This window comes from Dermacentor variabilis, unplaced genomic scaffold (genome assembly GCF_050947875.1).
Source record: "Dermacentor variabilis isolate Ectoservices unplaced genomic scaffold, ASM5094787v1 scaffold_12, whole genome shotgun sequence".
NCBI lineage: Eukaryota > Metazoa > Arthropoda > Arachnida > Ixodida > Ixodidae > Dermacentor > Dermacentor variabilis.
This window is the reverse complement of record NW_027460280.1, coordinates 2942063-2954196: the sequence shown is the minus strand read 5'-3', so window position 1 is coordinate 2954196 and position 12134 is coordinate 2942063. Positions and strand designations below refer to the sequence as shown.

General features: G+C 45.5%; 1 protein-coding gene and 1 non-coding gene across 3 annotated transcripts in view; both read left to right on the top strand.

The window, feature by feature from the left end:
• The window catches only part of LOC142565836 (mblk-1-related factor 1-like), a 189202-nt gene that overhangs the window by 79363 nt on the left and 97705 nt on the right, over nt 1–12134 (top strand). For both annotated transcript variants that reach the window (XM_075676380.1, XM_075676379.1), the window contains exon 6: nt 10986–11283. In XM_075676380.1, coding sequence (XP_075532495.1) covers nt 10986–11283 — 298 coding nt within the window. The remainder of the gene's footprint in view (nt 1–10985; nt 11284–12134) is intronic.
• TRNAS-GGA (transfer RNA serine (anticodon GGA)) lies at nt 5592–5666 on the top strand. The gene has a single exon. It is a non-coding gene; the product is annotated as a tRNA-Ser (tRNA).

Genomic DNA, 12134 nt, shown 5'->3' with positions numbered 1-12134 from the left:
TATTCGCTATGCATTTTACTAACCCCTCCCTTCTGTCTTCTTTTTGAATAAAATAAACACTACCCCTTACTATTCAAACTGGACTAAGTTTCTTTTTAATTTATTTATTAACATGCTTACTAGAAAGTGACACCATTGGGCGAAATGATGTAGAGAGCCCGTGTTGACATAAAACAAAGTTCTGTGTCACTAAGGGAATATTGCAAATTCGCTCAGGGAAAACCTGGAAAGCTCGGGGAATTTGGAAGTGTCAACTTGGTAGACACCCTGATTAAGAAGTTTGGGATGAGAAACGTGTCAGAAAGCATTCGAAAAGTTCATGAAGGTTACGTCAAATTGTAGTTGGTTGTTAATGTCATCGATTACGAGAAAGCGTTTGATTCAGTCAAAACCTCAGCAGTCATGGAGGCATTACGGAATCAGGGTGTAGATGAGCCATATGTAAAAATACCTAAAGATATCTATAGCGGCTTTACAGCTACCGTAGTCCTCCATAAAGAAATAAAAAAAATCCCAATAAAGAAAGGCGTCAGGCAGGGAGATACGATCTCTCCAATGCTATTCACAGCGTGTTTACAGGAGGTATTCAGAGACCTGGATTGGGAAGAATTAGGGATAATAGTTATTGGAGAATACCTTAGTAACTTGCGATTCGCTGATGATATTGCCTTGCTTAGTAACTCAGGGGACCAACTGCAATGCATGCTCACTGACCTGGAGAGGCAAAGCAGAAGGGTGGGTCTGAAAATTAATCTGCAGAAAACTAAAGTAATGTTTAACAGTCTCGGAAGAGAACAGCAGTTTACGGTAGGTAGCGAGGCACCGGAAGTGGTAAGGCATTACATCGACTTAGCGCAGGTAGTGACCGCGGATCCGGAGCTTGAGACTGAAATAATCAGAAGAATAAGAATGGGTCGGGGTGCGTTTGGCAGGCATTCTCAGGTCATGAACAGCAGGTGGTCATTATCCCTCAAGAGAACAGTGTATAACTGCTGTGTCTTATCAGTACTCACCTACAGGGCAGAAACCTCGAGGCTTATGAAAAGGGTTCTACTTAAATTGAGGACGACGCAACGAGCTATGGAGAGAAGAATGATAGGTGTAACGTTAAGGGATAAGAAAAGAGCAGATTGGGTTAGGGAACAAACGCGAGTTAATGACATCTTAGTTGAAATCAAGAAAAAGAAATGGGGGGGGGGGGGGCATGGGCAGGACATGTAATGAGGAGGGAAGATAACCGATGGTCATTAAGGGTTACGGACTGGATTCCAAGGGAAGGGAAGCGTAGCAGGGGGCACAGAAAGTTACGTGGGTGGATAAGATTCAGAAGTTTGCAAGGACATCATGGCCACAATTAGTACGTGACCGTGGTAGTTGGAGAAGTATGGAAGAGGCCTTTACCCTGCAGTGGGCCTAACCAGGATGACGATGATGATGTCGATGATGATGTTAACGTCATCAGAAAAGTCGTGTAGTGTTTGCACTATTGGGTAACAGTCGATAGGCCACTAGAAAAGTATGCTGATTTGGGTGTAGTATATTGTTGGATTCAACTTATTCTGTTATGTAGTTTAGGATATTGTGCTAGAATTTTCTACAAGAGGTGCATATAAGTGAGATTGGCCTATGGTTAGTAGGGGAAGTATCACCTGATTTGTGTACAATAATAACTTTGCAACTTTCCACTCAGGTGGAAGGCGACCCGTGTGAAGCGATTTTAAATATGAGGTTAGTAGAGGAAGAAGTATCACCTGATTTGTGTACAATAATAACTTTGCAACTTTCCACTCAGCAGGAAGGCGACCCCTGTAAAGCGATCTTATATATGAGGTGAATAAATTTACATATGGGTTCAGCATACTGCTTTAACAATGAACTTGGGATATTATCCGGAGTGGTACTTTTTTTTTTTTGTCGACGTTCACTAAAAGGGATAGTATGCCAGCCTGTGATGTGATAGGGTTCTGCAAAGATGTGCCTCACCTACCTGATATGGATGAGGAACATTGATGAGGAAGCGCATAGAGTTTCAAAACTCTATGCGCTTGCTCATCCTCATCATCATCATCAGCAGCAGCTGCTGCTGAAAACTAGATCCAGGAGCAACGTTGAAGAGCCTTGAATGCCAGTTGGAACTGTAACGACTTGTGAGAGATTAAAAGTGAATGTAATATCTGTAATGATATTGGTAGTTGCCATCCCCGGATTGAGCGAATCTCAGTTTAACTCAGGCAAGTTGAAGTCTCCTGCTATGATTTGCTTGCAGTGCATACAGTAGTGAAATATTCAAAAAACGATATCTCAGAATCAGGTGGTTGGTAGGCAGCTCTAGTGGCCTAAGTCTTTCACTTGCACCATGTTGCTTCAACATTCGAAGCTATATGCATGAGGGCATAAGCTATGCCGTGCTTAAAAATTGAAGCTACACCCTAACCTCTTGGTTTCCTGTTCTTGTGTACAATTGCATATCCCAGGCAGCACAACTTCGTAGTCTCAACTGCCAGGGTGCAGCCATGTTTCAGTGACTGCTACAATGCCCGACTGATAAGCCATGATAACAGCTTCAGGGTCATGCATTTTATTCACAACACTGCGACAATTGACAGTCAAAATTGTCAGTGTTGACAGTTTCGAGTAGTGTGTTCTTGCGCCCTTTTCAACCTCTACGATGTCTTATTATTTTATTATTTGCTGTATTTTATTATTTGCTTCTGTAAAACGACTTGCTGTTTGGCTATTTGGTGTTTGCTTACTGTCATAATGTAGCACAAAGGCACAATTACAAAGAAGAGAGACAGAACACGTCCCATGCGCCGATAAGAACTTTATTTCAAAGGCAGAGAAGAAGAGCATATACAGTCGAACCTGCTTACAACAATATTCAACTGCCACGAAAATTCCGTTTTTATAACCGATAATTGTTATAACCAGGTTGCATGAAAAAATCAAAATAGGGGGATGGCAGAGCTGTTGTGAGAAAACTGCAGTGGTGGGGAGGCCAGTGACCCTCCTCACCACATTCCTCCATCCGGCTGCTGATTGTTTTCACTCGTTTAACTGCTTCCTGGGCGCTCCGATCCCGTGTAAGAAGACACGGCTGTTGGCATTAAAGAATGGCACTGCTATAACAACTGCAAAGAGGGGTCACGGGTGGCACGCGATATGTGAGCTCCGCCGAGGCATCGCTTTGGTGGCCCCAAAAGGGGCCTTTTAAGAACTGCGAGAAGGTTGCCACGGCAGCCTGTGAGATTGAGAAATCCAGAAGAAACTCTGGGGGGCAAGATTGCCGTAAGCATCTTGCCACCCACGTACTTCTCACTGGCTTGCACAAGAAAACCCTATGTCCATCAGCCTTGCATGCTTTACGCAAAGCTTGCCAACATCCTTCTCCAAGGCGTCCAGGTGCTCCACATAGTGCAGCGGAAGGTTCCTCACAAAGACAAAGCACTGGATGGAATGAATCATCTGCTGGGCTTTGTTGTTGCAGGACAACGTTGAGGCAGCCTGCCCTACTGCACCATCGCTGCCGTCATCACCATTGCTATCCGATACAAGCACGTTTGCGATGGTTGCCTCATCGTTTAGAAGCACTTAGTTTCCAAATCTAGAGACCTTTTCATAGGGCAAGAAGAAAGGGGTGCGCGGCGCGCCTTTCCTCCTCCCTGGCTTGTGCGATCTGATGCGGTGCTGCTTGAAAGTATTGCTGTCACATGTTGCGGAATGATTTGGAGATGTTTTAGCTCATACTTTGTGAAATTTAGCCAATGTCCGTTCATACAAGGTCGTCTGGGAACCAGTGTGTAGCCTTTCGGCGCATCGGTAACTAAATCTGAGGGAATATCTCTTGGGGGCGCAAACATGTGATGAGCATCATCAGCCGTGGTGTGTGTATGTGTTGCGAAGTATTGTAGGTGTGTCGCTTTTAATTCAACGAAGAGAACCGGCATCTGTGTATTGCCAGGAAATGGAAAATCTGCTCAATATGTGATTGCTTGGCGTTTCAACTAAAACGTTAAAGCTCATGCTCGCGTATGGCCAACCTAAGGCAACTCCAAAACATTTAAGCTCTAGGTGCTATCAAGTATTTGTGATATGCCGGTAACATTTTCACGCATTTCAAGTCTATTAGGCTTGAAATCACTGATATGTCTACACTAGCCACCTGTACGCGGCCGACAGTGCTGCTCAACTCGGCGATCACTGTGGTTGGTGAACCAGCATGATACATACCATATTTATTCGAATCTAGGCCGATAGTCTTTTTTCAAATAATTGTACCGTATTTACTCGGTTCTAACGCGCCCTTGATTGTGACGCACACATAAAGGTGATGAACGAAACCGTAACTAGGCTGGGCTTCAGAGGCAGCAATTGAAGTGGGAGGCAAGGCACCAAGGCAACCAGAAAGGACCTAATAAAGAATGAATAAAGGGAAAACGAGACATCCACCCGTTCGTAGCAATTGCTACAAAGGAAACCCATACGGGTTCCTCGAAAAAAGCCTCATAGTTGAAGAAAAATTCGTCCTGGTCCGGGACTCGAACCCGGGACCACCGCCTTTCCGGGGCAGCCGCTCTACCATCTGAGCTAACCAGGCGGCTAGCAGATGGCAGGGCGAAGTCGAATTTGTCGACAACACGAAGCAAAGGCAAGAGTTTGACGTAGTAATTCTGCGGAAACCCGCAAGGTGGAGAGAAGCAATGAATAAAGGGAAAACGAGACATCCACCCGTTCGTAGCAATTGCTACAAAGGAAACCCATACGGGTTCCTCGAAAGAAAGGCCTCATAGTTGAAGAAAAATTCGTCCTGGTCCGGGACTCGAACCCGGGACCACCGCCTTTCCGGGACAGCCGCTCTACCATCTGAGCTAACCAGGCGGCTAGCAGATGGCAGGGCGAAGTCGAATTTGTCGACAACACGAAGCAAAGGCAAGAGTTTGTCGTAGTAATTCTGCGGAAACCCGCAAGGTGGAGAGAAGCAATGAATAAAGGGAAAAAGAGACATCCACTCGTTTGTAGCAATTGCTACAAAGGAAACCCATACGGGTTCCTCGAAAGAAAAGCCTCATAGTTGAAGAAAAATTTGTCCTGGTCCGGGACTCGAACCCGGGACCACCGCCTTTCCGGGGCAGCCGCTCTACCATCTGATGGGTTTCCTTTGTAGCAATTGCTACGAACGGGTGGATGTCTCGTTTTCCCTTTGTTCATTGCTTCTCTCCACCTTGCGGGTTTCCGCAGAATTACTACGTCAAACTCTTGCCTTTGCTTCGTGTTGGCGACAAATTCGACTTCACCCTGCCATCTGCTAGCCGCCTGGTTAGCTCAGATGGTAGAGCGGCTGCCCCGGAAAGGCGGTGGTCCCGGGTTCGAGTCCCGGATTAGGACGAATTTTTCTTCAACTATGAGGCTTTCTTTCGAGGAACCCGTATGGGTTTCCTTTGTAGCAATTGCTACGAACGGGTGGATGTCTCGTTTTCCCTTTATTCATTGCTTCTCTCCACCTTGCGGGTTTCCGCAGAATTACTACGTCAAACTCTTGCCTTTGCTTCGTGTTGTCGACAAATTCGACTTCGCCCTGCCATCTGCTAGCCGCCTGGTTAGCTCAGATGGTAGAGCGGCTGCCCCGGAAAGGCGGTGGTCCCGGGTTCGAGTCCCGGACCAGGACGAATTTTTCTTCAACTATGAGGCTTTTCTTTCGAGGAACCCGTATGGGTTTCCTTTGTAGCAATTGCTACGAACGGGTGGATGTCTCGTTTTCCCTTTATTCATTGCTTCTCTCCACCTTGCGGGTTTCCGCATAATTACTACGTCAAAACCTAATAAAGAAACGACAAAGAATGAGAGTGTCCAATTCAAAAGATAAGATAGAACTCACGGAACTGTCAAAACTGATCAACAAAGCGAAAATAAGCGCTATTTGAAATTATAACGTCAGAAAGACTGAAGAAGCCGTAAAAAATGTATGCAGCCTGAAATCAGTGAGAAGGAAACTTGGCATAGGACAAACCAAGGTGTATGCACTGAAAGATAAGCAGGGCAATATCATCGGCAATCTTGAAAGTATAGTAAACGCAGTGGAAGAATTCAATATTGACCTGTACAATACCCAGAGGAGCCACAATACCTCCAGTCGAAGCAGTAATGAACAGGTTGCAGAGACTCCTGCTATAGCTAGCGATGTGGTCAGAAGGGCCTTGGAAGACATGAAACGGGGAAAAGCGGCAGCAGAGGATGGAATAACAGTCGATTTAATCAAAGATAGATGAAACATTATGCTCGAAAAACTGGCAGCTCTCTATGCGAATGTTTATTGACTTCAAGGGTCCCAGAAAACTGGAAGAATGCATCTGTTAATGAATGAATATATTCCAACTAGGCCGAAACGCAGTTATGCTTCATTATACTAATCCACAAAAAGGGAGACATTCAAGAATTGAAAAATTATAGGCCCATTTGCCAACTACCAATATTATATAAAATATTCACCAGGATAATTTGCAATATAATAAGGGCAACGCTGGGCTTTAGTCAACCAAGGGAACAGGCTGGCTTCAGGAAGGGATACTCTAGAATGGATTAGATCCATGTCATTAATCAGGTAACCAAGAAATCCACAGAGTACAATCAGCCTCTCTATATGGCTTTCATGGATTACAAAAAGGCATTTGATTCAGTAGAGATACCAGCAGTCATAGAGGCGTTACGTAATCAAGGAGTACAGGCCGCTTACTTAAAGGAACACTAAAGGCAAATACTAAGTCGACGTGGACTGTTTAAATACCATTCCAGAAACCTTGTAATGCTTGTTTAGTGCCAAGAAAAGACTTAGTTTACGAGAAAATTGTATCTGAAGGGTCCGAATACCTTTTTAGAAATTCAAATCTCCCGCCGCCCAACTGGGAGAGTGGTGACGTTGCATACACCATTACTACCCTTTGCTGCTGTCAGTGAGTAAAACGGCGCCCGACAGACCGCGGCACCAAGCCAAGGCAGAGCGGCGGATTCGCTGCTGCAGCTGCTTTTTGGTCAAGTGGCATAGACCGTACGGGCATTCCGCAGCATCACATGTAACTTGAATTCTCTGCTACTTGCAGTTTGGGCGAGTTTCGTGAGCCAGCAAAACCAGTGCAGCACTACGTGATCATAAAAGTATTGAAACGCGAAAGCGTGGGCGACACAGAGTCAAGTGAAAACAAAATCTTTCGACCGCCCGCGTTGTTGTCAACGGGAATTTCAATGAGTTCTCTTTTCTGAGCATGAAATGGAACTGGACAGGTAGCATTTTATTTCATGTTATAATACAATACGAGGATGTTTTTTGCAGCGACTAGTTGAGTACTAGTGACAGAATTTAACTGAGGAGTGCTTTCGTCATCGTGCAAGTGCTTGAATGTCCCGGGGGAGTCTCTAATCATGTCCTGCATTTAGCTCTGTTCGCTATAATATGGACGCCTTAGAGATTCTGATGCACTAATCTATCACTTTAGCTTGACTTTGTATTTGCCTTTAGTGTCCCTTTAAAAATCTTGGAAAATATCCAGAGATTCTGCAGCTACCATAATTTTACACAAGTAGGAAGATACCTATAAAGAAAGCGGTCATACAAGGAGAGACAATCTCTCCAATGCTATTCACTGCGTGCTTGGAAGTAGTAGTCAAGCTATTAGCACAAGCTTGATGTTGGCGAGTTGGTTTAACATACTTGAAGAAAAGAGCTCTACAAAGACGCAGACTAAAAGAAGAACATGTATGATAGACAGGTGCTAACTTCCAGCCAAATGTTTATTTGAAGAAACAGGATTTATATAGATAGAGACAAGAATGGTACCACCGGGACTTCACGACCTCTCTATCACATCAGAAAAGCAATCTCTTTTTCGGTAAGTGCCACTGATGGGCAGCTAATGCACGTGTCCTCGGCCTTTGCAATGTAGAAAGCTTCAAATATCTCTTTCTAGTCTATCTCTAGAATGTGCCAGAAACCTGGTGTCGCAAAGATACGGATGGCATTTTTGACGCTTACATTGTTCAGCCAGATGGCCCCCCCGCATTGTTCTTTACAGCCCAATTGTGCTCATGCGCCGTTTAACACCGTCTGGTTTGACCGATATAAACCTGGTTGCAGCTTAGGGGTGTCTCATATACGACTTTTCTAGTGCATTCCATGATAAGCTTCTTCAAAAGATCAGACAGGTAAGGGAGGGCATTAACAATGAAAAGCCAGTTGATAGGAAGAGATTACAAGTGATTCCATATTGGCACTAGGTGTCCCACAACCTCAAGAAGGTTGCGCAAAGGCACAATGTTAATGTTCTCTTCAGAGCGCCGTGCAAATTGGTCAAGATATGCCCTATGCTGACAAAGGCAGAACCCGAACCATGTTCTAAGAAACATGCAGCACAGTACACGGCCATTATCATTGAAAAGGAAGGTGTACAATCAGTGCATTCTACCAGTCCTAACATATGGGGCCAAAACTTGGAGGTTGACAAAGAAACTCAAGAACAAGTTAAGGACCGCGCAAACAGCGATGGAACGAGGAATGCTAGGCATAACGTTAAGAGACAGAAAGAGAGCGGTTTGGATCAGAGGGCAAAAGGGTATTGCCGATATTCTAATTGACATTAACAGAAAAACATGGAGCTGGGCAGGATTATGTAATGCGCTGGTTAGATAACCTGTGGGCCATAGGGTTGCCGAATGGGTGGGAAGAGAAGGGAAGCACAGTTGAGGATGGCAAAAGACTAGGTGGGGCGATGAAATCAGGAAATTCACGGGCTCTAATTGGAATTGGTTGGCACAGGACAGGGGTAATTGGAGATCGCAGGGAGAGGCCTTCGTTCTGCAGTGGACATAAAATAGGATGATGATGATGAAAATCTTGGAGCATGTGCGCCTTCTATTCTGCCCCCAGCGAAATGTGACTGCCCGGTCGGGATCCGCGACCTCTAGCATTTTGCGACCTCTAGCAATGCCATCGCCGCAAAGCTACCGTGGTGGGCACGGAAGTGTTGATTTGACCGTCGACCACTTTTGTATTATCACCTGGATCCTGCGGTATGCTTTACTTAACCCTTTGAAGGTCGATTTTTTTAGCCATATGCGACTGCCAAGGGTCGATTTCTTTTATTGCAGATTACAATTTTTCTTAGGGACTTATTTCGAAAAATATTTACCGCAATTTTTCTACAGTGACCGTAAGGTGAGAAAAAAATATTTTGTGTTAGTATATATGTACTCTTCATTTATGAATAATTACAATAAAAAAGGAAATGAACTTATGAGGATTATAAATTTAATGCATTTTTATACACATAGTTCGAGGTTTAAAAATGCACACACGAGAATATTTTGCAAGACTCATGTTCCTGCTCTTACACTAATATGTACATCCATAGCGTAATCGAGCTGCGTAGGTGCACGCACTCAAGAAATATGTGTGGTTCTGTGCCCGTCGATAATGTGCAACATGTGACAAACTTCCGCTAATCTTAATCTTATCGCCAACCAGAGGCAATTAGTTTTTGCTAGTGTCAAAAAGAAGAAGCAGCGGAAACGCATGCACGGCGGCATCCTTCCTATGAGCACCCCTGTGAGCACTAAACGAGCGAGAAAGAGGCGGTCGCCCTTTGAGTGATTAGTGATGAGTTAGCCACCAGTTTTGCAAGTGCATGAGACCGACACCGCCCGCGGAACAAAACCCGAACCGCCGCCTGCCCGCGCACCAATGCGCCGGAGGTAGTATATAGAGGCACGGGAGCAAACTAGTTCTAAAACAAACCATGCAACGAAAACAAAGAGGGAGGCGCATGAAAAAAATTCCATGTATTCCCACATAGTGGCAGCACGACAGAAAAGAAAAAGTTTGGTTATTGGCGCGCTTTTTAAACAAACAGACGGCGCCATAAATATACGGCATCGACCATTTTGGGACTTGTTTGTGGCGCTGTAGATTTACGTCATTGACCCTCAAAGGGTTAATGCGGCTCTGCTTCTGCACGCCCTGCGTAACTCATCCGCTTGACATATTTGCATTGTGTTTATTTTTCAGAAATAACAGGAATGTGTATACCGTACCTTGAACTTTAAGCATATCCGGTTTTCCCACAACCGCTGTCGTGTAGTAGTAGGGATTCCTTGCATTCTCACGTCACTCCCCTTGTATGGCAACTGCCTCTTCTCATCCCTCCTTTCTACAGTTCTATCTAAGTCCCCTCTGGACCTGTGCGTTAGTAGAAAGGGAAGCGGCGGCCATTTCTGCAATGCTTTTGAGGCTAGTAACTGATAATTACAGCTGTCAAGAGGCTAATCTGACGACGCCTAGGGAACTGCACTCGGCATTGTGCACACTCAACGCAGTAGGGTCCAAACGAGTTTCTCGCATTGTCTTTGCTCTCTGACTCACTTCTGTCATGTATATACATACTCTGAACCCCCCACCCCACCCCGACGCAGTGTGCAAGACAGCAGCAGCAGCATTGGGAAAGTTGAAGAGGCAAAGAAAGCTTCGCTTTAAAAGAAACCTATGAAGCATGCAATTCGAATGAAGGACCTCCTAATCATGAGCACAGTGCTTCGACTGCTACACCACGAAACCACGAGCTGAGAGAGAGAGAGCTTATTCCGGAATATCTATCCATGGTTGTGTAGTGCAGCTCGGCTAGGAACGAACGAGCAAAGCACGTCCTCCTCTGCAGTGCCTAGGTGCAGTCTCCAGGTTTTGTTCTCGCGACTCGCGTATACACACAAGGGCGTATGTCTCGCATGTCTACGTCCTTGACAAAACGGAAGATGTGGCCTGCTCTCAATCGTTGAGAAGATGCGAGTCTGTTGTGCCCTTCTTGAAAGCAGTTCTGTGTATGTTTTTATGTGTGCGTGCCCCCTTTTGCCCCGAAGAGGTAGCTTGTCAGGTTGTGCATGTATTCAAACGCCTTATATCCTTGAGGCCAAGTATGAGAAACTTGAGGCCAAAATATAATGTGCAGGCGCCCTGCCCGGCCAGAGGGGGGCAAGCGGTCGTACACAGAGGCCGAGCTTCAGGCAGCCCTGCGTGACATCCAGAGTGGCAAACTGGGCACACGCCGCGCTGCTGTCATCTACGGTATTCCCCGCTCCACTCTGCGCAACAAGGTCTACAAGCTGGCCCTGGAGCGACGCAATGGTGCAGCTGCAGCTGCCAGCAGCAGCAGCAGCCCCCCCCCTGACTCACTGCGCCAGCTGCTGTGTACCCCAGCCAAGCAGCCTCTGGAGCACAGCCCAGCCCTGGGGCCCCTCTTTGCCCAGGTCAGTTGACACTACTGGATCAGCAGTGAGAGGCATTACATATTTCTCCTTTTTTTGCTAAACAATGTTTGAGAACTCTACCTAATGCATTCATCCAAACATAATGTCTGCCTTGCAAATTCACAAGCCAGGAAGGAACAGCACTTTAACGGGAACCATATTGATTATGTTCACTGTCCAGTTTGCTGCAGACTGCAAAGGACAGTTCTGGGGCCATGGTGATGGCAAGAGCACCTACCGCATTTACGTGTGTAAGGCCCGCTGTCGTGTAAAGCTTGCACCCCCACATTGGGGCACAAAAATTTTGAAAAAAGGTATGCATGCCTGCATGCTGGTCAATTCCTCCAAGCCACTACTAGACGGCAGTTGTCCTGGCAACATTGCCATTATCGTCACCATATACTGCCCTTGGAACCAAACCGCAACTTATGTTACTGACTGACGTCAGTCAGTAACATAATGTTACTAATGTTACTAACATAATGTTACTAACATAATGTTATGTTAATGACTGAGTGGAGCTGGTTAGGCCTAGCCAGCTGGTGTGGTGGGTGGCAAGCCGTTACAGAAAGTTCTCCTTTAAAGTATTTATACCAGTAGACCACATCAGCAATCAGGCACGAGATCACGTGCACAGGCTGGACTGACGGTCACGTGCTTGAAGCAGAGTTGGGGTCTGGTGGGGATTAGCTGGCTGCAATTGCTAATGCCTTCCAAGTTCGTGTGTATATTTCTTTACATTGAAGTTTGTTATATTGAGATTTAACTGTGTTTTTTAATTTATTCATACTGTAAGCCTTCTGAGGCTCATACAAGAGGTGGGTACAGATACAGGAAGTTGGTACAAGTAT